This window comes from Falco punctatus (assembly GCF_963210335.1).
Source record: "Falco punctatus genome assembly, chromosome: 1".
In the NCBI taxonomy this organism is placed as follows: Eukaryota; Metazoa; Chordata; class Aves; order Falconiformes; family Falconidae; genus Falco; species Falco punctatus.
The window spans coordinates 39350848-39377740 of NC_137580.1; the positions used below are offsets into that span (position 1 = coordinate 39350848).

General features: G+C 50.8%; 1 protein-coding gene and 1 long non-coding RNA gene across 4 annotated transcripts in view; one reads left to right on the forward strand and one right to left on the reverse strand.

Moving 5' to 3' along the window:
- Positions 1–26893, reverse strand: part of RAB11FIP5 (RAB11 family interacting protein 5) — a 46418-nt gene that overhangs the window by 10078 nt on the left and 9447 nt on the right. The window contains exons 1-4 of one of the 3 annotated variants that reach the window (XM_080379528.1): positions 20535–24968; positions 16175–16614; positions 14060–14798; positions 1564–4152 (exon numbers count right to left, since the gene is read on the reverse strand). In XM_080379528.1, the coding sequence (XP_080235654.1) occupies positions 1564–4152; positions 14060–14798; positions 16175–16517 (3671 nt within the window). In that variant the 5' untranslated portion in view covers positions 16518–16614; positions 20535–24968. Of the gene's footprint in view, positions 1–1563; positions 4153–14059; positions 14799–16174; positions 16615–20534; positions 24969–26893 lie in introns of those variants that run through there. The other 2 variants (XM_080379527.1, XM_080379529.1) reach the window with 2 other exon arrangements.
- On the forward strand, positions 6721–11023 carry LOC308060661. The gene is made up of 2 exons (XR_013926836.1): positions 6721–7031; positions 9570–11023. It is a non-coding gene; the product is annotated as an uncharacterized lncRNA (long non-coding RNA).

Below are 26893 nucleotides of genomic sequence, written 5' to 3' on the forward strand. Positions count from 1 at the left end.
CCAGCACTGACATGACAACCAGCTCTTGGGTCCAAGCCCACTTTCCTCCCAAGAGCCCGTCAGGCCTTGGATGGATGCAGTCAAGCCTGAAGGTGACTGTGAGCATGTACCATTGACATAGAGGGTCCTGGGACCATACTTCTCTCATTGCCTAATTTCACCCTTTGGGATTGCAGGACACTTCTCCTTCCATGAAATGTAACAAACATCCACAAAATTCAGGAGGTTTCTGTATACTCTCTATCTGCAGATTTTGAACAAGGTTATCTGCTGGAGGATGAATAATCCAATTAAGAACAGTTTGAAGACCTGGCCTCAATAAAGAAAAAACCCTCAGCTATCAGACCCATCTCTTGCTGGTCTTTGCTCCTGAGGTCATTTTAAACGTCAAACCCAAACTCGAGCCAAGGAAGGATCCCCATGGGCAAGAAGGGCTGGAGCTCAGCCAACTTCTGCTGTCCCCATCCTCCTGCCCTCTCTCTCCCCAGGGCCATGACCAATATTATTCTTGAGCCAGACAGGATTTTATCATTTTTCAGTGCCCCCGTGAAGCTCCATTTGCCTTCTGTTGCAGGAGTGAGGCTAATCAAAGAAATCACTGCTAGAAGACCTGGGTCCCCATGTAAACTCTAAGAGCTCAATCCTTGATACTCTGGGCAGACTGAGCCCACGACAATCTCCTCCTGCCCAGGCAGACCAGGGGAAGATGTACCAGGAAAACTAGATGACCTGAAGGACACAGAGCAAGACCCCATGCCCTAAGCTCAGCATCTTTCTCCACTTCACAGCATTTCTACAAGCTCAAGACTGACCTGGGAGAAGCAACAGCCCCTTCTTTCCCCTGATGCACCACCATGGTACCCCCCCTTCCTGTTCCCATTATCCTCCAGGCTAAGTCCCACTTGCTTCATAACCAACGGGCATCTCGGCAGGTGAGAAGGGAGAACAGCATTTTGCCACCACCCTGGTGAAACTACTTTTTTTTTTTTTTTCTCCCCCCCCGCTATGGAGAGAAGAAGGTTTTTAGTACCTGATGGTCATTTAAAAAGGAAAGAAACCAAAGCTGAATTAATGAAAAGGGAAGGGGCAGTAGCTGTGCACATGCCATGAAGGAACCTGTGAGACCATTAATGGCTGGAAGCTCTCCTGGCAGACATGGAAAAGGCACCTATTTTGCAAGCACAGGAAGATGGGAGCAAAAATTAGCATCGAGTGAAATGCGGATGCAGTTCTGCTGTGGCTGAATTTTCAGCTGGGGCAGGACCTGGATGTGTCAAACTGTTTGCCCTACTTTAGGACAAACACAGGACACCAATAGCCATTCCCCACCGTGATCCAAGAAAGTCAAGGCTTCAAGCTGTTCAGGCTAGACTCTCTGGGACCACGGGAAGGTGAGGGAAGAGGACCTGCAGCAACCTGTGGAGTGGCCTCCTTGGAGTCAGCACAACCGTGAGCTGCTGACACTAAGCCAGGGTCTACTCATCGGCGTCCTAATAAAAGCAGAAGGGAGACAGGGTTCACCTCTACCAAATACACACCCTTCGCCTTCCCCAGAGTGCTCACCTGGTTGTCTGCTGGAAAAAGGGCTTCTCAGCTGGCTGTGTCTCCCTGGGCAAAACCACGAGCGCTGAAGCTTGTGTGTCACCGGACTGCGGCAAAGGGCAGGGCTGGGCAGCTGCGCAGCTGGTCGCGGCAGGGACCCCACTGCTCGCGGGGCACGCAAGAGGGGAAGGGAAATCAAACTGTTTAGGGTTAGTTGCAGCCACAAGGAAAGGGGTGGAGAAGGCCAAGGGCTGGTTCTCATGCAGGAAAGGAGGCTTGCTTAGCGGGTCCCCGGGAAGGTTAGTGGACTGGAAGCCTTGCCCAAGGGCTTCCTCGTGGAGGTTGGTGAAGCTGAAGCCGCCCTGATCAAGCTTTTTGGGCAGCACAGCTTCAACAGGGAGAGGGTCTGGTGCCTTCTCCACAAAGGGATTGCTTGGGGTATTTGGGCTGAGTGCTGGAGCAAAGGGATTTCTGAAGGCTGAAGCGTCCTGCTTGTGCCTCTCCTCCACCCTATCTGGCTTCCAGAAATCAGCCTTCTTGAAGTCTATCCTGCTGTCTGCTGAGAACTGGTGCAATGGCCCCTCGGGCTCACTGGCTGGGGGTCTGCCCTGCTCTGCCTCCTGGGGAGGGCTGACCACTGCCACGGAGGCAAAAGGCTCAGGCTGGCCTCCTGCTTGCCTGGTGGGACCAGCCACTGGCTCGTGCCGCCCCTCACCATCATCCCATGCCGGCTCCAGCTGGGGTGGACTCTCCCCATGCGCTAACCTTTGGGGTCGCACCACTGAGCCAACACCCACAGGGTGACCGGCTGCCTCCTGCTCTTCCAGAGCCGTCCAGAAGATTTCCGACTGACCCAAGTCTAGCTTGGAAGGTTGGTTTAGTCCTGACATCCTGAGCTCCTCAGGGAACAGCTCCTGTTTGGAGGCCATGTCCCAGTCAGCACTGTCTGTGGCCCCCATCAGAGGGGATAAACCTGGCTGGCTCCAGCTCTCCTTAGCACCTGACTGGCCTAATCCGTCTAGGAAGAACTTCGATGGGCAAGTCTCAAACTGCTCAGCCACATCCATCTCATTCATCTCTGACTGGTCTTCCCCCAGAGAAGTGTCCCCTTTTGCCACCTTGTCAGCTGCCACCTCCAAATTAGCTGCTGAGTCCGTAGCAGCAGATTCAGCATCCTTACAGACTGGGAACTCGCTCCTGGTTTCAGCTATGTCCACTCCCAGTGCAGGTGGGTTGGGAGACACTGGGACAGAGGGCTCACTGCTCAGATGACTCCTTGGCACCTCCGTGTCTGCCTTGGGGCCTTCTGTGTCTTCCCGTCGTTCCTCGCTACCTTGCTGCCTCAGTTGTGGGTCACAAGCATCCTCATCATCATCCCCTCTGCCTCCTGCAGCTGCAAACCACCTCGGAGGTTTGGGGGGTGGCATGGCTGAGCCTGCTGCCATCTCCTCTCTCTCTCTGGTATCTGTCCACTGAGAGAGGACAACATGCCTCTCGCAAATGTCGGAGCTGAGTTTTACACGGTTTTCACTGGCCTCAAGCCGCATGGTAGCCTGGAGCCGGTAGATTGAAGTCCGTATGTCGAATGTTTCCTCCTCGCTACCAGCACCCTGGGGCTCCATCCCTGGCTTGGGGACGAGAGGGAACTGTCGTGGTGCCACATCTGCAAGCACCCGTGGGGGCACAGCCACCACGTTGCTGCCTGGCAGGGTTTCAGAGGTGAAGGTGCTTCTGGGCAATACACAAGCGGCAGCACAAGGTCCACTTTTTGCTTCAAAGGTGCCTTCACTGAGGAAGGCTGGTCGTGGGCCAAATGCGCTATCCTGACCCACAGGCTCCTGCTCAGCCACACTTTGGGTGCTCTCTGACAGGTCAGGAGCAGTTTCAGTGGCTATGGTCATCCATCCATTTGTTCCTGCACTAGAGTGTTCCTCCTCATTACTGTCCCCTTCCTCCCTAGCACTATTTTCAGCAATCAGTGATGCTGAAGCCTCTTTTTCCCCTGGGCTTCCCGATGCAAATGCAGCTGTCCAAACTGTAGGCGTGCTGCTTTTCCTCCTCCCTCCCATTGACCCTGCAGACACAGGGCTCAGCACATCCTCTATCACAGTCGCTTCCTGGGTTGTGCTCACCAAGTTTGCCCCCACATCTAAACTGGAGAAATTTGTCCAAGACCGTAGAGTTGAAGGCATTTCTCTGCTGATTTGTGGATCAGCCTTTTCAAATACCTTTGTCCCCTTCTCATGAGTTGGCTCGGCTAATCTTTCTGTGGGGCTGGCTGCATCAGGATCGTCGATGAAAGCCATGCCCTCCGCTGCCACCGAAGCAAAGAAGTTTTCCTTCTTCAATTCTGGCTTAAGCCTGCTGGTCGCAAAGGCATCGAAGGTATCGTCCCACTCTGAGAGTGGAGGAGGGACCGCAGGTTTCTTGTCTGGAGAAGGAAGGTCTCCTTGTGATAGGGGAGTAGTTTCTGGAACAGGGACACAAACGCTTTTGGCTGGAGACTCCCTCTCTGGATCTTTATGTCTTAGGGAGGCAGAGGGACTGCAATCCTCAGAAGAATAAAAGCTCCCAGCGATCTCTGTTGAAGCATGCGGCTCAGACGGGAAACTAGAGAAAAAGTGAGTAGGTGAAGGAGAATTTAGTACCTGGTCAGCGAGGAAGTCCTCAAAGAACGGATTGCTCTGCAGGGAGTTGAGGAATGGGTTGGTAGGGGACAAGCATCCAGACTGACTGTCTCCAATAGCGGGAGAGAGGTTAGCGCTGGGCATGCTAGCGAGATGGGCTACAGCAGCAGGAGGAAACTGGGCAGGGGAGCAGGGAGGAAAATGAGAAGGAGCATCTGAGCTGGTTTCTACCTGAGGAGACACTTCCAGGCTGTGGAGGGAAGACAAAACAGTCCTCCTGGTTAATGCTGTGACAGCGCTGTAAGCATACACCACACACACTACAAACGCTTCAGTTCAAAGCAATGCAATGATCAAATACATACTCTCCTCTCGTTAGGCAGAGCAATGATTATGGAGTCAAGGCATGGAAAGGGCATGCACAATAAAAAGGAAAGGGCAGTCCTTCTTCTACAACAGCCCTGCGAATTTCCCCTCTCTGCCTTAGCAAGCCCTAAGACTCAGAAGCCCACAAGATTTTTCCCACCTCCTGCAGCCCAAGGACTCAGCTCATTTTTTTTTGTCTCAACACTGGTGCGTACCAAGGGCAAGCTGCCCAGCTGGGATCTTGGGTCAGGGTTACTTGAGCCAGTAAGAGCACACAGGAATAAGTCTTTCCCAGTTTACACCAGTGCCTCATTACTTGTTTGGCAACATATCACAGCAACAGCAGATGCGGAGCTCCCTCCTACACGGGACAGAGGGTAGCACGGCTGCAGGCAGCCAAGGAACAAGAGTTAAGCAGGAGGGAGCATGGGGCCACGATGTGGTCCAGCCTCCCTGCACACCCTTCATCACATCACTTCTGGCCAGAGATTCCGAGATGCCTGAAACCCCATGGGGGACCACAAGAAGGAGGAAGGGACTCAGCACATCTCAAATTCAGACTGTCACTCTCCTGCACCTTGCCCCAAGTCAGGCAGACAGTTCTTTGCTGCCTTTTCAAGAGGGACTACACTGACCTTTCTTTGGGATTTCATCAATCTTCCTTTGAGAACTCCCTCAGCAATGTGCATCGCTACCCTCAGGGAAGCTTCATAAGGCCAGGACTGGCTGTCTTGGGGGTTTTCACATCACGAAGGGTGCAGTGTGAAGACCCCACACCGCAGCTGGTGCTCTGATTGTTGTGCTCCCTCCTGAACCCCTGTGCCCCTGACTCACCCATGCCAAGAGTAATCCCAACCCCAGGATGGAGGCACCCGGCACTGGCACATGTGGCTGCACTGCCCCGTAACTGAGCTGGCAGGATTACTTCCTTCTGCATTGGCCACGACAGCTGAGCTTCAAAGAGACCCCAGCCTTGGTTTGGGAGAAACATGGACATTGATCAGCCAGCACTGGGCATATCAAAGTTTAACAAGGAACGAATAAAGTAATTGCTTTGCCAATATACACAGGGTATGTCCAGCCCTAGGGCTACATCACAATTATTTCCCTGCCTCACCCAAGTGGCTGGTAGGGATCACAGGCAGCACTAGAAGATCATGGTCAACATGCTGTCAAACGGCAAAGTTGCTCAGACAACTATTTTCATCTGTTATTATGAATGTACAAAAAGCCTATGACACATTTCAAAGCGCAAAAATGCCATCTTGAGGCAAAAGTTAACGATGTGTGAAGGTGCAGTCAGCATCAGTTGCTTTTAAAGCAGGCAGAGTTACGTGCCAGTGGCACACTTTGGACCACGAGTGATGCACGGATGGGCAGGAACCCATGCACATTGCAGCAGCACAGCAGGACCCACTTCTCCCCACTTCTGGCCCCCCTCACACATCATCTTCTGAATGGCTATCTTGGAAAGGTGCCTATTTATGCAATCAATGCCACCAAAGTCCCCCCATCCCAGTTTTTAGGTAGGTAACACACACAGCAAGTGGCTGAGCACAACAGGCTCAACTCCAGCACCCATCAGACACTACAGGAGATACGACTTAGCAGAACTAGAAAAAAAGAAAAAAAAAAGCCATGAAACCTTTATTTCAACTCAAACCTGCAGCTCACTTGGTGCTGCGGGCAGAGACAGCTCGTGGGTGCCCTCTCCTGCTGTCACTAAGCAGCAGTGGTGACCGTGGCACAGGTGCCTGTCCCCATCCCCACACTGCTCCACAGTGTCTCTGCATCCTCTCCCAGCTCGGATCACTGGCATGTAGCAGGGTGGGAAAACCCGCTGCAGGCAGCTGGGCACACACCTCCACAGGAGATAACTCTTCCCAGGTGTTCTGAGCTCTCAGGAAGCACAGAAAATCTCCAGAAGTGATGGGAGAAGCTGATGGAGAAGGTGATGTACCTTTAGGCACAAACCATCCCAGAGAGACCGGCAGCTGCTCTCTGCTTGGAAGTCAGCCTCTCCGGGCATGCTGTGAGCTGGGGACAGGCGTGTGGTTGGGGTGCTCTGCATCTGAACACTTCCTCCAGCACAAGACCCACTCCAGACAATCCACTGGGCATCATCGCTGTTCTGTAGAAGACCATCCAGGAGGCAGCAGCGGTGCAGCACAACAGCATCTGGACAAGGCAACAGGGCAGCCCATCACTGCCCAGCTCTCTATCACCGCTGTTTGGTGTTACCTGTGCTGAAGACCTCAAGCCTATGGCTCGTACTGACAGATTCCCTCAATTCTTCTGTTTTTCTGAATGCAGAAGGTGCAGACAAATGCCTGCAGCTGCGGGGCAGCTCTATGCTCCTCTGCTGAACACACACGCTGGAGGCACAGGCTCCTGTCCGCTGCCACCTGCTGCAAATTGACCTTTTTCTCTAACCACCCTCAAATTTAAGCTCTCAAGAAGAGAAGCACAGCTGCCTGTGACCCAGGGTCCAGCCAGGTGAGTTCACAAGATCCACAAATGGGTTTTATCTGTGGTGGAACAGGGTAAAACACGGCAAATTTTCCTTTCCAGATGGAATGGGAAGGTGGCACAGTCCAAGCTAAAACACCACAATCTCAGGGCAGCTGCAAATGGCACACGCCACCGCCCCACCTCTGCTTGCTTCTGCGATTCCTCCTTGCTAGCAATTGCTTTAATGTTTTCGGTCCAGATTAAGATACCTCATTTGACACTCTGCTTATACAGCGTTAAGTGCTGAGTAAGAGCAACCAAGGCCCGATCCAGCCATCTCCGCTGGGCTCTGGCATTATTAAATGGCTACAGAGCATTTATCAGCTTCAGGCTTCTAACAAGTGCCTGCTACTAATGACCTTCACAGCTGCCAGAAGAATGAGTGGTTGAAGTTCCTTCCCCCAGGGATGGCTGATGCCAGAGCAGCCCCTCACCCGGGCAGACACAATGGACAGTGCCTTGAATTGCAGTGATCCCCACATGCACAGGTGGAGGAACAGCTTCAAGGTCTCTTTAAACCCACCCAAGACGACCCTGTCTTCCTTCCCCAAGTCATGACAGGGCTCACAGGGTGCTGGACCTGCTGAGAAAGAGCAGCTCTCAGCCACACCAGTGAGCTGGTCCTAGCCCCAAGCTGCTGCCTATGTAGTCTGGGCCACCAGGGATTGAGATGGTGCTTTCAGCAAGCCCCTGACTGCCCCATGCCAGTCATGACCTACACATCAGTGTCAGGATGCAGCAAAATGAAGGTTGTACTCTGCCTGGGAAACAAGGTGGGTGAACACGAATCTTTTCTTGGGAGGGAAGGAAACAAGAAGCAATGTGGCTCCAGCACAGGAGGACCCAAATCTCTCCCCTGCCAGGCAGCGGTCCGGTATGATCCTCCCCCAGCGTGTGCAGCCCAGGCCAGGCTAAAGATATAAAGACAGAACTTAAATCCATCTCCTTTTTTTGTTGGATTCTGGTTTTCCTCCTCCAAAACCCCTAACTGAAGTTTCCTTTCTGTCCCCATTCCTGCTGGGACTCACCAAGGCTTGCTCAGGGGCTGCACAAACCACTCTCAGCCATAAACTCTAGGCAGCAGCACCCACGTCTTTCCCCTGGCTTTTCAAAGCACCAATTGCACCACCATCATTCAACCCCTTTCCTCAGGATAAGCATCCAGTTTTGGTTACCAGCCCAGTGCTGGCAACAGACCTGCTCTTCCCACGAATAACCCAGCCCACAAAAAGCCCTGTTCGTCCCCTCCGATGAAGGATGCTCAGCGAAACAAGGAGCCAAGGACAGTGTATTCCTCTAGAGGGAAACCTCCGCTTGCAGCAGCCTGACCAAAGATCTTTGCTGCATTGAAATGCTGACTCACCCTCCTCCTCCAAGTACCCCAGCACGCAGCTCCACCAGCCAAAATAAATAGCGGGTACCTTTCTGCCCTCATTTATTTGTTTGGCAGCACTTCACAGAAGCATTTTAGCCTCTCAGGAAGGGGCGGGGGGAAATAAAATATTGCTGAGCAACCCCCTGATGGAAAGTCTATTTGAAACAGCTTGTTCAATGCAGGGAGATTTTTCCCTACAGATCACAGCCTAAATTTCAGGCTGAAGACAGCTGCGCCAGCTGCGCAGTCACAGAGCAACGTCCCTCTGCAAGAGGGTGGGTAATGCTGCACTGTGAATATAAGAAAACAGTACATGTGCTAAAAAAGCAGGGATTTGGGGAGGGCAGGGCTCAAATCCAGCCATAATGTGCTGAGGTTAAAAGCTGCACTGGAGCTCCTAGAAGGGCTGGATCCAGGGGAGTGCTGTGACCCTACCACTCACAAGCTGCTTTTTCCACCATTTCCCCATAGACAAGCACGCCACTGAGGCCCTAAGAGAAGCAAGCTGGGGAGGGTGGAAAACCAGCTGGACCAGGGTGCTGGAGGTCCCAGCAGCAGCTTCAAAGCCTGGCAGGAATCAGGAATCTTCTCCCACCAGCATGAGGAAGGCTGGCAAGCAGAATTTGTGCAGAAAGGAGTTAAGAAAAGAGATGGGTACGGCAGCCCGGGACATTTTTCTTTAAGGTGAGAACCCAAATGGGAAGCGAGAATATATGCAAATGCTGCTTTTAAATAGGAATTCCAGAGGTAAGAGCAGTGGGTTTAGTTATCTGTGCCATAACTGGTTTGCCTTGCTCTTGGTCCTCGCCTGCCCATCATCCCAATTAAAACAGAAAAATCCTGCTTTATAGATTTGCCCCAAAACCACAGGAATTAAAAAATAAATAAATAAAATAGTAGAGATAGGATCTGGGCAGTAGGAGTGCAGGTAGATGCAAACTGCTAATCCCAATACCCACTTTTAGGGGTGGGAGTGGAGCTCTGCTCTACCTGGACAGCTACAAAGCAGATTTGTCTCATCAGCACTGAGCTGGTGCCAGCTTCAGATCCAACTCACCCTCCTGTTTCATGTCGATCCCTGGGAAATGCAGGATCAGCAGGCAAAAGGAAGGCAGAGGCATTTTAACAGACATTTTTCACTCTTGCAGGCTCCCTGCACCTCTCGTGCCAAAGGGGAAATGTCCAGCTCCATCCCTCATCAGTTCTACCCTGTGACTGATCCAATGCAGGCACACAGTTTTGCAGCTCACGTGGATACAAGACCTGTGCCAGAGACGTGACCCTGATGGTTTCCATGATGGACTTATCTGCAGATCCACCGTCATCCGTGACACCTTGGTTCTCACAGCACAGTGTTCCTCTTCATCAGACTCTGCAGCCTCGCAAGGTTCTGCTCTGGAAGTCCCCGTTAATGGTGTTTTGTAGGGCGCTGCCACATATGTCTGTGTTCAATCCCACTGACAAGCTCACCTCGTCCACTGGCACCACTCCCCACTGCCAGCCTGTCCAAGGCCATGCTCCAGTCGCTCAAAACCTTCTTCCTATTTCCAGCATTTAGGAAATGTATGTTTTAGGAGTACAAGATGAAGAGTCAAAATTTGACCTCGCTGCTGGATATGAGGGTATGGACTGTGGAAAGAGGACTGACAAACCAAGGTGGGGAGTGATTTTACATTTCCCCCCCATGAAAGCAGCAACAGAGGGAAGGGTCTTTGATCTGCAAACAGCACTAATGCCATTATTTTTACAAGAGAGCGCTCCATTTCTCTTTTTTCCTATTGCCAAGCATGAGATGCAGCCCCATTTTATCATCCCAGTTCATGCTGCAGGAAGCGGGACCTGTGCAGCTCTGATAACATTGTACAAAACCCTGAAAATAGTTAAACCAATTGTTTTAGCCCCAGGCCTTGCCTCAAATAAACCTGCTGAGCTTCTTCCTTACATACAACTCTTGACCACACAACCTTAAAAACAACAAACTCCAGTCTTATTCAGGTTTCCAAAGACAAAACACCATCTTCCTACTGCTTCCATTCAAACCAGTATCAAAGCCCCCAGCTGCCACAGATTAGCAAAGGCAGGGCTGAAAAGCACAGCCTTTGGGACCTGCTTGGCTGTCACGAGTCAGCAAAGATGTGTAAATAAGGGCTGAAGGCAGAAATGTCCAGCCTTCTCCCCGGTAAGCATGTGGGCAAGTTTGCAGCTCATAGGGCAACACCAGCTCGTTGGTGCTTGCCCATTGCGCACCAAAAACCGCTCCTAACAGAACAGAAAACCTGTTGGAAGTTAAAACCAGCTGAAAGTCAGCAGCTTCCTTATTTTAGAAAGGGTGTGGTTTTGCAAGAGCAAGTGGTTAAAGACAAGCTGTGCCAAACTTGCCTTAGCTGTAGGCTAATTTAAACCTTAACAGCAAAACATCTTTCTAATTACAGACCTTTTAACTAATTACAGGTTGAGTGTTTTGGTTTTGCAAAGGTGACTGCTTTTGATGCTCTCTCCCCATGTTCAGCTCTGGGTGAAAGTGGACCTATCCACGGTGGGCAAGAAGGTGCTGCTTGCTTAGCTCATTGGAGCCACAAAAGTTTCCAGAATCAGGAGAGCAGGAGGCAAAAAATCCTTTCTGCAGATAACTCAAAGACTTAAAACTGCTCGATTCAGAGGCTGGTTCTCTCTACAATGCAAAAGTTAATCCATCTTCAGCTCTAGAATTTACACTGGTAACTGAATAGCTCCTCCAGATGCAAAGAGACATCTGTCAAACACCCAAAGATGAGCACAGCTAATTCAATCACACACTTGAGAGACCATGCGCATTTGATTATCAGATGGCACCAGACCCTATGTTCAGCCTGACACCATCAAGATCTAATCAGCTCAACAGCTTTGACTTGAGTCAGTGACATGGTCCACAAGGTTGTTCAGTGCAAGAAAGGAGAATAAAATGAGAAAAGTTAAAGAGTTCTGTCTAATTAGAGTAAGTAATGATGTTGTAATTAATAGGGAAAAAATGAAGAACCAGGAAAGGCAGACTAGAGACAGCCCGTCTCCCTGTGATAATGGAAAGGCCATTTTTGCATCAAATGAGACTTGGTCATCATCTCCCACCACCCAGCCTGGGCCGTATGCAAGGACAAATGCTTCTTGTAACATTTCCCAAAGGTGCTCATCTACCACAGTCACCAAAGCCCCAGATGCTGGGCTTCTCCTTCCCAGCCAGGCACCTCTAGCACTTTACCATCCTCCATTAGAGACTCCTCCTAATGTCTACCCTTAAATCTCCCTTGCTACAGTTTAAGCTCATTACTTCTCATTTTCAAATTGCAAGCTGCAATTAAAGCTCATTCAGATGTTTATAAACACCCTAAAAGGGGACCCCCTGTGAATTTGTTCCCTCCAGCCCGTGCTGTTTCAAAGCAATTCCTATTTTTGGGAGAGAAAAACCCAGCCAGAGGAGCTGCTATTGTACAGCTCATCCAAGTTTTTCCTTACAAGACAGCCGTCTGCAGGCAATGTCCTCAGCATGCCACAGCAAACCAAATCTAAGCAAAGCTTAGCTTCAGCTTGAAATTAAAACTGTGAGTACTGAAGTAGATTTAAAAGAAAAAAAAAACAGAGTGAAAACCCTCTGGGAAAGGAATAAGGCTGGGAATGGGTCCAGCAGCTGTGATTTAAAAAAAAGGCAGAGGGTTGTTAGAAACCAGCAGTGTTTAAGGGCACCTCTGTACTCATGACGATTATCTGCTGGGTTGGATGCTACAGGCACTCAGGAGCCAATTTACAGCCAGATCAGACTTCCCTGCCTTGAAGACAGCAGCATCCATTCAAGAAGTGGGGCAAGTATGGCTCACACGTCGGGTTGTGATGCATGGCCCATGTCTGCCTCTTTCCTAGAACTGCAAAGCAGCAGGAAACCTGCAGGTTTCTCACCCATTTATCGAGGAAAAAGCTCTAGAGGGAGATGCAGAGGGCATCTCCCATCCCATCACATGTGTACACAGTAGGCTCACAGTACTGCGCTGACTCAGGCAGCTTGTGGAGTCACTGCCTAATACAGTAGGATTTTTTATGGGTTTATTTTTCATATGGTATCTTTTCTATTCTAGGACTTAAATCAAACAGCGAATTTATTATCACAAAATGAAAAAAAAAAAAAAGAACTAAAAGACCAATCTTGAACAGTAATATTCTGTCCTTCCTCAATCACAGCATTCAGAAACCAGAGTCCTTTAGTCTCATCCAGAAACAAACCTTGTACTGGGATGTGACACCAAGTAACTACCAGCGCTTCAAGCCTCCTGGAAAAACACACAGCTCTGCCTGTGTAGCTGGGAACACTGGCTGTGGGCAGGACCAAGCCTTACCAGCCCTTGTGGCTCCTCTTCCATCCTCGCACCAACAGCACATGCTCCTTTCAAGGGAGCACAGGCTACACAGCACAAGGACTCTGGTCCTTGGGAAGGGGGGTGGCAGCATGTTCTTGCCTCCCCTTGGCCTTAAAAACCACTACAAGCACGACATCATCTGTGGGGTGAGAAAATGAGGACTTTTGGGGCTGCCCCTGTTCTAAAGCCACACTGAGCGGAGTGCTCACCCCCACTTACGTCTGAGTAGCACTTCAAAAGCAGTTTAACCCGTGTGGAAATCCAGTTAGGTTGAATAAACCATGAGTGCCCTCCTCATTAAAGGAGGCTTAGACTGAATTAAAATCCTTCTGCTTAATAAATTAGGTTAAAGTCAGCCCAGATTAGAAATTCCCTATAATAAATCAACCCTGTAGATTCAACCAGCACTCAACTGCTAGTTATTTTCTCTGGAGGATTTTAACCCTGTTTCCTCCCTTCCACTGAGCAACGATACCACACCGGGCTCTCAGTCAACTTCTGGACCCCCAGCTCAGCTGCTGGAGGCTACAAGGATGGATGCAAGTGACGCACCGTCACGATAAAGCCCGCACAGAAACAGCACGAACACCATGTTTTGTGTGCCACAAATACAGTGCTGAGGATTTGGAGGGATGAATCATCACACAAAGTGAGAACAATTAGAGATTCATAATCAAGAGAAGGGAAAGCTGGGGTGGGATGGGAAGAGGAAAGAGCAGGGCTGGGATTAGTTAGTTCAGAAATGTTAATAATATCCCCAGTTACCAAAGTACTGCACCCCCAGGCCAGACCAGCGACGTAGAGGGGTGGGAAGTTAATAAAAAAAATTGTGATTACATGTCACCATGTCCCACATTCTACACTGAGTGCCAGGGACGCTTTTTTAGCTAATTAAAGGATAACGATCCTTTACTTCAAGGCCACAGAAACACTTGCCATGACCACACTGAGCCTCTGCAGAGGGAAACATCTCCCTCTCCATGAAGGGGATCCCTCCCTTTCCCAAGTGGGAAACATGGCCTAGGAAGGCAAATGGAGTTGGTTTGTTGGAGAAGCCAGGGGAGGATCCAGGAGTAATCACACTCCCTTTGAGACATTTAAGACCAAGGAAGTACTTCCCCTGCTATCACCTTGTCAGAGCAACGGGGACCGGTTCTCTGCTGATGCTGGAGAGCACTGAATAGCACAGCTGTTGAAGACGGGAGGCTGGGGCAGCTAGTTAACAGCCTAGACTTCAACACACCCATTTCACTGACCTGGGTTTCTGAGGGGACTCTTTGGGCTCCTTTGAACCAAACCAGCCACTGCTCTTATTCCTCTCATCTCCTCCTGCCATCACGTGGACAGATGAGCCATGGGAGGGTCCCACTTTCTCCCCCTGGCCTTTGCTCCCTGCATCGCTCTTGTTGCCCCCATGGTGGAAGAGGCCGCCCTTTGCTTTCTTGTCTTCCTTCCTCATTTCCTCGGGTTGTTTGTCCTTTGTTGTCTCCGTGGAGAAGACTATGGGCATTGCAGCTTGAGTTGGCTTGTTCTCTAAGCGACTGTTTTCTTCCATCTTGGCTCTGCCCAGATGGTTACTGAGAGTGACAGCTTTAGTGGAGACCTTGAGCTCTTCTTGCAAGGCTAAGCTGGGAGGAGACGGGATAAACCTGGGCTCATCTCTCTGCGGTGTCCTCTCAAAGTTGCTGACCCCCCAAGGCACCTCGTGGGAGTCAGAATGGAGGGGAGTGAAGCCAAAACCCTCTTCCTGCCGTTTGGGGATGCTGGGCACGGACAGTGGCGCAGAGCTCTGCGGGACAGACATGGGGCTCTTTGGTACAGGCTCATCACTGTAAACGTGGTTCCCATTGATACAGAGGGAAGACCGGGACACAGGATCATTCTTTGGCTTCAGGCTTTGGATTGCTTTGGGCTCCAGGACTGGGCTGACTTGGGAGACATCATCACTGAATGCTCTCTTGTGGGTCAGTTTTGGAGAGGGCAAGTAGTCTTTCACTGGCGGGAAATAAAACACAAAACAGAGGTGAGGCCATCTGAGTAACAGGCACAGGAACGACAAGCATCATTATCATCTTCTACTTGCAAACACTAAAAAGATCTGTGAAAACATACTGGCTTTCTCCCTCCCAGGCTCTACCAGATTATAATTAAATTACTAGAAATGCAAAGCACGGGTCATACAAAAAAGTATGCGGCTATACAGGCCACACGATACTCTCCCCAAGCACATCACCTCCCACTGCAGGATCTGGAGAGAAATCTCTGTAAGACGACAAACCCCTTGTCTGAGAGGATCTGAGATCAATAATAAATGCAAGAAACTATCCAGAAGCTACTTAAATGGCTTACACTTCTGTGTGATTTAAGAGTTTGCACTGAATAAAAGACCAGGAGCCTCTGAGCTCTGCTCAGACAGGCCCAACTGCTGCTTTGCGTGATGTAAGCCAGGAGGGTCCAGTGTCTGCTTCTCCCTCCCACTGCCTGACCCTGTGGGTATTGCTAACACTCAGCAGACTTTTGGGGTTACACGGAGAGCTCAGTGAGAAAGACTGCTTGGACTTCAGGTGGTACGCAACTGCTCTCCCCTCCTAGCCAGAAATGCTGTCTCCTTCACCACAACATGGGGATGATGGGGCCAGACCGGTGCCTCCACTCGCTCTCTGGCTGCACATGGGAACGTCACCCAGCAGAAACTGAGAGGCATCACGTGGGCGGCTTCACCAACACGGTGAGAAGCAGCACGTAGCCAGGGACTCTCACCCAATGTGGGAATTTGCTGTCTCCAGCCAATTAAACTATTTAATTATATATTTTGTTTTCAAGAGATGGCAAGAATTAATTCACTACAAGGGCCTTTTTTGTTTGGAAATCGCCGCTCTGCAAGCACCAAGAGCTCAGATTGCTTTAATCACCAGGAACCGGTCACTGTTTCAGTTTTGCCTCCAAGCCGGAGGCATCTCATTAGACAGCGGGCAGCAGTGCAGCACAGCAGCAATGGGCTCTGCTTCACCCAGCCCTCTCCCAAGGGCTTATTGCTACGAGTCAGTGTTAGCGACCTGCTTTTAGGGGGTTAAGGAACCCTTGTAGCCCGCAAGCTCGTGATGTGCTGCAGGGAGCACGTGCAGCATCAACATTAAGTCAGATTGTTTCTGTACAGGCTCAGCAAGAGATGCAAAATGTTGAACATCTACCCCCATTCTGGCAAGCACGTTACTGCCAGCACACAGAGGGTCTCCAAGGGTTTGTGCAGGATGTTGCTTCTTAGGTAAGCAATTAGTTAACAGATTTGCAAGAAAGCCTCAACAGTCCCTTACAAAGAAAAGAAGGAAAAAAAGTCGGGGGGGAGGGAATTAAAACTGTTATCCTCTTACCAGAGCGCTCTGTGGACAGACTGCTGTGTCTGCTCGGGGATTTGGTTACCTCAGGAACATTTGCAGCCAAGCCCAGGCTGGCAGAAGAGATGGTGCTGTCAGATCCCAGGGAGGTGTTGGATTGCGTTAGGGATGACTTGCGCAGCTTATTCTTGAAGAAGAAGCCCTTGACTTTGGACTTCTTGCCCCCAATGTCGTAGTCATCCTCCATGTCCAGGGCGCCCATGCTGCTGGGGATGATGGCAGAGGCTGACTCCAAGTCATATTTCTTCTTGCCTTTTACCTTGTCCTTCAGCTTGCCAAAGGGTGACCGTGGCTTGTCCTTCATGGACAGGTCGAACATGCTGGCTGTGAGGTTGTTGCGCGTAAACTGGATGCTCACCAGGATCTCACCACGCTCCTTCTCCTTCTTCCCAGCCTTGGAGTGTAGCTTGTGCCACCTGGATCCAGAGAGGAAAGAAAAGGAAAGGCCCCTCCGTCATTTCCAAGAGCCACAAGCCAGGAAGACCTCAGGGAGGGTGCTGCTGGGTGGCAGATAGCATGAGCACCTCAGAAGTCAACTAAGACCTGAGTCAGAGACAGAGGTGTTGCACAGGACTAGATCCCTCTCTGAACTGCAGCAGCTTTGTAAGACCTCTGTCTCCATCCCTGTCCTAATACTAAATACTGTCCTTCCACTAAATAACCTGTCAAACGCCATCTCGCTCACCCTGGTGTCAGATACTGCTGTACATTTCAGGGAAAGCTACCGGTGGCCAAATTTTTGTATGGTCAGTTGATACATTGCTGCAAGCCCATGTTTAAAAAAAGACAGTGCTTGCTTGTGTTTTAAATATTCAAGAGCCTGTGACTCAGAACAAATCCTTTCAAGTCAGAGACAGTACCGTAATGGCAAAGGCACTCAACAACATTCATTAAAATAACTTTATTCCAGACCTTCCGTGCCTCACCCTAAATAAAGTTGCTGAAGTTTGCCTAGAAATGTCTTTGCATCAAGTATTTAGAGGATGCTGCATCCCAGTAGCTCTTCATGGGCAGGAGGAGCTGCCATACAGCACTTACACTACCCACCAACCCAACCCTGCTGGATTTTTGGGAACTATCTGCATTCCCACAGCCGGCCAATGGCAGTCTCTAGCCTGCAGTACAGCTTTGGGATCCGCAACGACCCGATGCGATGGCAGAGGATGCAGCACACCTTTACGTTCATCGCCTTCCCCTCCTCCAAACCTTCAATTCTGCTGAAATGCCTGTAAAATTTGAGGCAGCCAGAGCCTGAGCCAAGGCGGGGGGGGGAAGCCATTTACTTTAACGCTCCTCACATCAATTGCCAAAGCCCAGCACCACACCTGTGGGGCTGGTAGAAGATCCCAAAGGAGATACTGGCCATATCCACCAGCACAAAAGCTTCAACTGACTCTGCAGCACATTACTGGGGGATGCTCACCGCTATGAACCCTGTTACGCAGACTCTGCTCTGTAGCTTTGCACATGGAGATGGAGAAGCATGGAAAAAGTCTCCAAAACATTCACTGCACAAGCAGAAAAAACCTCGCAACCTTCATTTAAGGCCCAATCCTTCCGCAGGGAACAGCCTGAGCACTGGCAGGGTAGAGAACAACCCCTGGAATGCGATGGGGAGAGGGGTCTTGCCTCCTGCCAGCTGGAACGAATGGTGGGTGAGAGGACACTAAAGCAAGAGATGTCCAAAGGCACCTTCTAATTCTTCATTTCACTGTGGTACCAGCTTCAGACAGGGCAGCACAAAACACAGGCCACAAAGGAACCATTTCTTCCCCCAAACTGCTGTCAACCCAGTGGTCCTTTGCTCCCTTCTCCTGCTGGGAGATGCTCCATCTTTCTGCCTCGGTTTCAAGTGCCACTTCCCAGAGCGGCTGCAGCAGGACAAGTGGATCTCTAGCACAGCCACTGCTCCAGCAGCTCTGATCCCTCCCAGATTGAAGTATTAAAATTTCCCTTAACAAGGCACAAGGAAACCTGAAGGTTCAAGACAGACCCTATTTCTCCATGACATGCTTCATAGGTGGAACACACAGCAATGGAAGGTAGAAAAAATTTCTAAACCTGGATTAACAATTTCCCAATGAATTCTCAGAAAATAAAAACCTCAGCAGTGTTTTACATCCACTTGTAAAGTGAAGTCACTGAAAAGATTAAAAAAAAAAAAAAGGGAAGGAAAATGTGAAGGGATAGAGATGGGTGTGACCATACTGATATCACCAGGGTGAGGATAAAATTTCAACCATGTACTCCAGAAGTTTCTGCATCACTGCTGGGGAAGTTACTGCATCTTGAACGAAGGGAGGAGCTGGAAAGCCTGAAGAGCCTACACCACACCTTGGGAATGGGGCACAAAACCCCTAATCCCCTGCTGGGGTGCCTGGATAAGTAAACACGAGTGCATATCTGAAAGCACCCAGGTCTTTCACCACGCAATTCAGATGCTACCGAAATGCAGGAGGGACAGCACCTGGGACTTTGCTGGGCACAAACACAGGGTTAAATCCCCAGTGAACCAACTCCTAGTTCTACCATTTGCTTATCCCACCCCCATACGATGCCCACTGCAAAATTTTCAGTACTCTGACTTCAGGCTTGAAAATATCTAGGCATGCAGAAAAAAAAACAACGTGAAAAAAAGCAGCATTAACTCCTTACAGCAAGCCAGCAGTGACAAACAGACACCCAGTCTGATCTGCTGCCAGGGAGCAATTAGGGCAGCAGGAGCAGGTGAGTCAGGCAGACACTTCCCGTAGGAGCGCTGGGGAAAAGGCTGCTTGGAACAGGCTGTGGCCACAGCACATCAAATACTATGTTATTCAGTTTGATGCAAGACCTGGAAGAAGTTCAAAAGGGAAGGGCTGCAGCAGCCTGCCAGCTGGGAGAGGAAAGATTTGGGGGCTGAATCATTTAGGGGGGCAGGGGAATCTTGCAAGTAGTTTTTTATATCTTACATCATCCCATGGAAAAAATAGAGAGAGAACATCTGGGTGGATTAACATAAGGAAAGGCATGAGCTTCTGAGGATGATAAGATGTAACAGCCTGTAAGAACTCTGCACTAGCTCAGCTCACACAGATAAGCTCTCAGCATCTCCTGTCCCATCACTTATAATGTTGCAGTCATTAAAATTAATTTGGGTGCTCGGCAGCACCACCTCAGAAAGAACAATCCTTAAAACCTGATCTGCTTCAAAAAGCGCCTGTTCAAGGAAAAATCTCTGCTTATGCTGGTGCTGGATTAAGTAGCTATTTTAGCTCCCAAGACCTAATCAGCAGTCGGCAAACGGGGGGGACTACACCTCAAACAGGGAACTGAGCTATTTTAGGCTGAGCTCTAGATTTATGGCACAAGAGGAGTGTTTCGAAGGATTAAGTTGTTCCGTGTTGGGTAATTTATTTTTTTTTTTATGAATCAGTTCCAGTGGAAACAGGAGATGCAAACACTGCCTCAATTGGGATGCAGCAGGAGAGCAGGATTGGGGTGGGTTTCAAGTCCTAGCCCAGCTAAACACAAACTCCCATGGCATCTTCTCACTATTAACCCCATCCCACACCCCTCAGTTTCCCATGTTTTTTTGTCCACAAGCTGCCCTCAGGGGTAAGCCCTGGGTAGGGGGTTTCTGGATTGGGGCCACCTGAGCCCAGGTCTCAGAGGGAGATGCTTTAATGGGACTTCAAGATACACCTGGAGAAACAAACCAGCTTCTGCCCATACAAACCCTTTTCCAGGCCTGAAATAGCAGCTGTGAGCTTTGCAGCTCAGGCTCAGAACAATTGCTCTAAATTTAACTGGGTTATTTTAATCAGACTGTGGAAGAGGTGCTGGCACTGAGGACCATGGTGAGATTGAGGAAGCCAGCCAAGCATGTCCAGCACTGGGGATCCAGGACTGCAAGGACCCACCTTTTTGAGGCGTTTTGGAGGCCTCTCTTGAGCAAGGTGCCACCAGCTTGGGTCCAGCTCCTCGCTACACAGGACATCCAGGACAAGCCACCCACCTCTGGCAACCTGCTCCTCGGGTGCTGTTCTTAGCAAGGTTTGGAGGGGTCACAGTCTGACACAGACTTTGCTAGTTAAAAAAACCTTAAATTAAACAGGCTGTCTTATCTGGGTGCCAGAGCTGGTGGTGATCGGGAGCAGGATTGCTCCCAGCTCAAGAGACATGCTTGGTGCCCAAGTCTGCGCTCCTTTCCTCATTCCCTACAACTGGAAACAGGTCTCCCCCTGAACACGGAGCAGAGGATGAAACCCGCTGCTTCCCAGCCTGCTGATCCCATATCAATGCCCTTCTGCCCCATGGAGAACCGCTGCTTTCCACCTGGCAGCTACCCACTCACCTTCCCTGAAGGTGATGCTTCTGCTGAGACACCTCAGCCCTGGCCACATGGAGAGCCAAGCTTCCTCAGAGACATCTCCAACGTGACACGTCCAGGGAACGCAGCCTGAGCCAGCTTGAAGACACGTGCTGCAAGCTCAGGCAATTAGCTTTTTCTAAAAAAACCTATATTCTTCCCTCGGACGCCCCACGGGTCCAGCACGTCTGTCTGCACCATGCTGGGCACATGTCCCCCCAAAGGCAGAGGGCTTCTCCCAGCATCACCCTAGAATATGCTGCAGCAGGGAAGGGGCAGGCAGGCACCCAGGCCCTGGGGATCTCTACAGGGGGAAGGAAGCAGCAAGCCACGCCTGCACACAGGGACAGAAGAGGAAACCTCAAACAGAAAACTCCCCACAGACACCCCGGAAAGGGGAAGCAGCTGGAGTCCTCTGTGAGCTCTTGGGCAGCTCCTGGGAAGCGAGACATGCTCTGGGGGTTTGCAAGCTCACATCCCACTGCTGTAACACTGCTCACAAGCACTGATATATGACGGAGGGCTCCCCAGCCCCCCTTACATGGCTGTGCACACTCATTTAGGTCACCGTGTTGAATCAGCACATCCAAACTGCTTCCAGACAGTTTCAGTAAAACCCTTCCCTGTGCCAAGGCTCCTCTCTCCTCCCACTCGCCTCCACTGAGAGTCAAGAACGGCAAGCCACGCAGCTCGGCTGCCAAAAGGCAGGTTTGGGAGGAAAGGCAGAAAGCGCACGGCATTTATTTTTACATTTGCTGTTGCTGGGATCAATTGGAGCAGCAAGGGAGGCACGGAGAGCAGAACACAAGGCGCTGCTGTATCTCCAGGCCCCATAAAAACACATGCTTTCCCTCATCCTCCAACAGCATCCCATACCAGAAAGCCAGCTAGTGCTGAGCAAAGGGAAAAAACACTCTGGCATGGAAACAAGAGCACAGGAGCTGTTTGTTAAGGAGGCAAAATGACCCCACAGAGGGTGCTAACAGGATGGATTTGCTCAGGGTCAGCACCTGGTTCACACCATCCCCCTTCCTCTGCTCTTTGTCCTCCACTGGGCTGCACATGACTGTTTGTGGGGGGCACAGGGAGCCCCCATTTCTAGAAACCTTGTGTTGGGTATCCAAGCTACAGGGGGAAAATGCTTGGACAGTATTTCCCTCTAGTCAATGAGAAAACTCATTTGGGCTTAAGAGGCACCTGCTCTGCGTGGGCTGCCCAAGCACGTCCCAAGATAGACATCTGGGATGACCAGGAGGACACAGAGCCAACCCTTAACAGAAAGGCGAAGCTGACCATGATCTGAGGCTTTCTGTCACCTTGTCCCTCCCACATCTCCCTCCTCATCAAGCAACTCCTTCAGCATAAAACCAAGCCCAAACCTGAAGCCCCCAACCCATCAGCAGCTTGGCAGGTTGGCATCTGAAAGCCCTGGAGTGACCCAAGCTCATTTCACTGGTTCAGGATTACTACAGTCGCATGCAACATCACACAGTGGAGGAAGCCCAGTGACACCAGGATGAGACGAGATCAGGTGAGCAGGGCAGCGCAGACAACACAGCTCTTACAGATGCCACACGCACCATCAGGGCACCATCCTGCCCTACTTTCAGGGAAGATGTGGGTCCTTCCAAGGAGGACCACCTTTGCTCTCCTGTGGGTCTGACTGGCATGTCCAAGAGATCTCCATCCACCCTCCAGCTCAGCTGGACCTACCTTGCCTCAATAGACCTGTCCAATGCACCCTGCGTACCTTCAGCAATGGCTCTCCAGTTTCATTCTCAGACTGGTCCCAGCACTTTACTAGCAGTGAGTTCAAGAGAGTTTTCTTGGGTAGCCAAGTCCCTCAGCAACTTGCAGCGTTCACGGATGCATATGGGGAAGGGTGCACAGCTGGAGCGTTTCTAAGAGCATTCCTAGAGTGCTTCAGCCATCAGGTGTTTCCCAAAAGCTTCCCAAAACCACTCAGTGTTGTCAGGGTGGTCGAGGTTCACCTCAAATTGAGCAGAAATGCTCCTCCTGCCCTGCACAACTCAGCCACCTGAGCTGCAGTATGGAGGAAGAGACAGCCCAATGCAGAGACAAAGCCTCTTCCCCGACTGCACCAGCCTGTTATTTACTGCTGATTCATCCCTGCAACAAGGTCAGCCTGGATTACAAGAGCCCCAAATCTTTAATTAAAGACTATTTGGGCCCCTACAGTGACAGAGCGGGACAGAGCAAAGAAAAGGCAATCCAAGGGAAACACAAGTATTGGCAGAAGGGGCACCGCTCCTCCTGGCACGACCCCTTCTTGATGGGCATGGCATCGACAGCAAAGAGGCATTGCAGTGAGACAAGAGCTGAAGCAGCCCTGCAGAAACATGCACGTCACATCGGGCCAGGAGGAAGCTCACCTACCCAAGAAAGGAAGCATAGGGTGGAAAACAACCCAACCCTGGGGAATTTTGTGCTTTTTGTCTGGCTTCGTGTTTTTGACTCAGCTTCCCCCGCCAGCACTGGGAAGCTTTTCTGCAGCGTAGGTTCATTTTTGTGTTGGTTTTGGATGGCCTATTTTGTAAGGTGATCCCTGTTAGCTGCTAAAAGCACAGATGGAAAATAAACACACGCTGATTTCCCTGTGATGGGGAAGAAAGGGCTCAAGCGGCTGAGGTGGGAAGAAGTTCATCTCTCCAAACGTTCCTCTGCGAAGTGCTCAAAACCAAACTCGAACAAACCAACCCCCCACAGCTCGTTAGGTAATTCAGCTCACTGCTAACAAAGCAACTCAACCCTGCTCCTCTAATGGGTTCCAGCTTTGACATGACCACTCAGCTGCTCAAGAGGATGCTGGCTAAATGGGATGTCAGAAACTAAGAGCAGGAGCTGTGTGCGGTGAGGGGCACAAGAGAATGTAGCTACGGGCATGGTGCTGGTGCTCCGAGTGATGGATTACCACAGCCAATGGAGCACAGAACAACCGGGAACCCACATGAGAAAATCCCACCGCTGACTCACACTTGCCCCAGGACAGAGAAGCCGTCCATGCTCTACCGTATCCTTGCCCTGCTGAAGGGCTCGTCCCACAACTCGCAGGCCAGGAACAGAGATGTTGTCACTCCAGTGGGACTCGACGGCAGGGAACTGTCTGCAAACCTGCAAAGCATGATGAAAACTGGGGAAAAAACCAGCCCTGCTTGTGTCCAGAATTCACTGGCAAGCCTGCTGCAACACCCAGGCTGTGCTAGGGAGCTGCTGCTCCAGACATGTATCCGGCAGCACCTCCATGCACAAGGTCCATCCCAACAGGGTCCCAAGCATCCTCACTCCTGCCTCCCAGATGGACCTGTACCCCACAAGACCCTGGCACCTGGCACCTCCCCTTGGCTATGGAGGGGACTGGGGTGGCCCAGACCTGGGGAGCCCCCCCAACAGGCACTTTTCTTGACCCTGTACCCAGAGGAGACAGAGGATGGCTGCCCAGCCACCCCACTGCCCCCAAATCTGCCCCAATGGCCTCTGTGCCAGCTGGCAGATGCAAGCAGGGGGGTGTGATGGCATGGAGGAGGACAGTTTTAGGAGCAGGGTAGACAACAGGGATGGAAAAGAGCTATCAGCCACCAGGACAGTGCTGGCATGACAACAAGAGCAAATAACTTCATCGCAAATCAATTTAGGCTAAGAAGATCAGAGGTCTTCCCAATTCTAGCGCAGGATGGTCGGGTAGGAAGAGGAAAGGAGGGAAGATTTAAAGAGCTGTAAAATGGAGCATGAAACATTTATGAATGGGGATAGCAATAGCAGGAGATGGAAAGTGATCTCTTCAGCTATATTTATCTGCTTACACTCCAGAGCGTCCAAGCTTTGCATCCTATGAGTTGTGAACAAGCCAATAAACCACATTTGTGGTCAGTGAATGACCTGAACTGCAAAGGCCAGCAATGCCCAGGCACAGCAAGACTAGGGGATGAGGCCTCCGTGCAAGGATGGGAGAGGAGGCAGTGCTAGTGATCTGCTGACCCGATGCACAAGAAACCAAGAAAAGTTAAAAAAAAACCAAGCCCCAAGCTGACTTTGCAGGATTGCAAAGCACAACAGACACCAAGGAGCTGCTCCGCAGGTTCCCCTGGTGCCCTTGCTTCTGGGGAGCTACTTAATGCACAACTTAACGTGCATAGGATGGGCAGAAGAAACATGTTTTTGCTGTAAATCCTCTTCCACTTCCAACTGGGAAAGAGCATCTTCGGCAGGGCTTGCACGGAGAACCTAATACCTAGAGGCAATGCAAGGCTTGGGAAAGCAGGCTTGTCCTCCAAAGGGGAAACCAACCCCAAGGGCTCCACGCAGCTTAAAATACCAGCTACACCCATTTTGGCAACAGCTCACACATTGATCGTTCATTCACCACATTAACAGATGCTGCAACCTGCTCTCGGGCATGAGTCACACACACACACACACACACACACACACAAAAAAAAAGGGGGGGGGGCACGGGGGAGAGAAAAAGGGATGAATCTCACACCTTTATCCTCAGTGGACTTGCCAGTGAGGAGACCCACGTGCTGGAAATGCAGAGCTGGGGAGGCCACAGGATGCTGTTCCAGGGATGGGGCTCCCAAACCCCCAGCCTGGGCTAGAAAGGCCGTCCTGCTGGAAAGCCAAACCCTGTGTCCCAGACCAAGCTTCTGACAAAGCAAGTGAATTCCCATGGCAGTTATTTGCACACCTTTGACAAGCACAGGCTCCGACAAGCCCTGGGGCAGAGAGAGAGGTGGCAGCAATGGTTTAAAAGCCATTTTCACCTGACAGACCATGTGTGGAAAGGATGCAAGGTCTTTCCTGGGCTCCTCTCATCAAGAAAGCCCTGCGCAGCAGCCGTGCTAAGGCAGCCACCCACACCAGCATGCCTGCAACAGAGCAGACCCAAGCAAGATTTCAACAGGCGGGACGATGCCAGAGCACCTGGAGCCCACAGGGTTACTGGGGTGAAGGAGCCCATTTTCCCATCTTTTCCCTTCATGCAGACACCTACATAAGTGCATTCACGAGCCAGCTACAGTGGACCTGCAAGAATAACCCAGTTGAGACTCTGCCCTGGCAGCAGCCACAGTGCGGTCATGCTCTCGACCCCAATAGATGCTCTCCCTCTAGTGACAGTGACAAAGAAGAGGTGTCTCCAGCAGACTCCTGAGTTGTGACACATCGCTCCAAGGGACCATGCTGCTGGCAAGCAGCTTACAGCACCCACAGACGCTCTCCTCTGGGGCAATGCTACAATTGAGCAGATCCCTCCCAAGAACTATGAAGACCATCCCAAAAAAACTCCTCTCTTGCTGCAGATGTTGCCTTTGAGCCACCCAGCTGAGCCCAGTATGATGACACAGCCCTTTGGAGGCTGAGGAGCAGAGCCCACTCAGCCTTCCTGGTCACCAAAGAGGAAGAACTGGCAAGAAATATTAGGCCAGATTCTGTAGGGAAGGGAAGGAATCACCTTGAAAAGATGAACCAAGGTGGTGAGGCTCCTGAAGCACAGTGTGAGCACTAGCTGAACTTGGCACATGCAATAGCACCAGCTCCACCCACATCTAGATCTTTGTACCAACAGGTTTGAGGCATTTTCTGAGCTGGCTGCGGGTTTTTCTGCAGCTGCTAAGAGAAAAAAGGCAGCTGGAGGCAGTTAGGGCTCTGAAGATTAGCGTGAAGCAGAATATGAAGCCTGAATCTGCAGCTTTTTAAGTTTTTAAGATGATGGAAGGTGATGGGCCAGCACTCTCAGCCACTGACAGTCCAAACCCAACATGCCAAACTTGCAAAGCTGGGATCAACTGCTCCAATATCTTTTAAAAAGCAACAAAAGCCAAGCCTTCCTGGAGCAGAACAAAGCAAAGGCCTTAAACCCCTTAAATCAGCATTGGCAACTAGGTGGAAATGGAGGTAACTGGGCAGGTAGGAGCAGAATTAAGCCCTGCTACCATTTCGTAAACAGCGGCATTGCACTGCAGTGCCTTGGCACTCTCCCCTGGGCTCCCAGCTAGGGGCAAACATTTGCCTGGGACAAGCTGGCCACCAAGGAGCCTATCCCAAGACCTGGCTGCCTCCAGTCCAGCCTTGCCTCCAGCAGCGCAGCGAGCATTTTGACCTGATTTTTGGCAGGACTAACCCTCTCCCCTCCAAGCTTGGTAGTGTTTCAACACAGCAGGGCGTTTCCTGGCTTGGCCAAGACACAACAACACAACAACCGCGCAGAGCTGCCTTTCCAGCCCCCAAACAAGGATTTCATCATAGCCCAGGGCGTCCAAGGAGCTCACTACTGCTCTAGGCCACCCTGAAGACCTTCACAAGCCTCGCTGGGCACCTCTGATCAC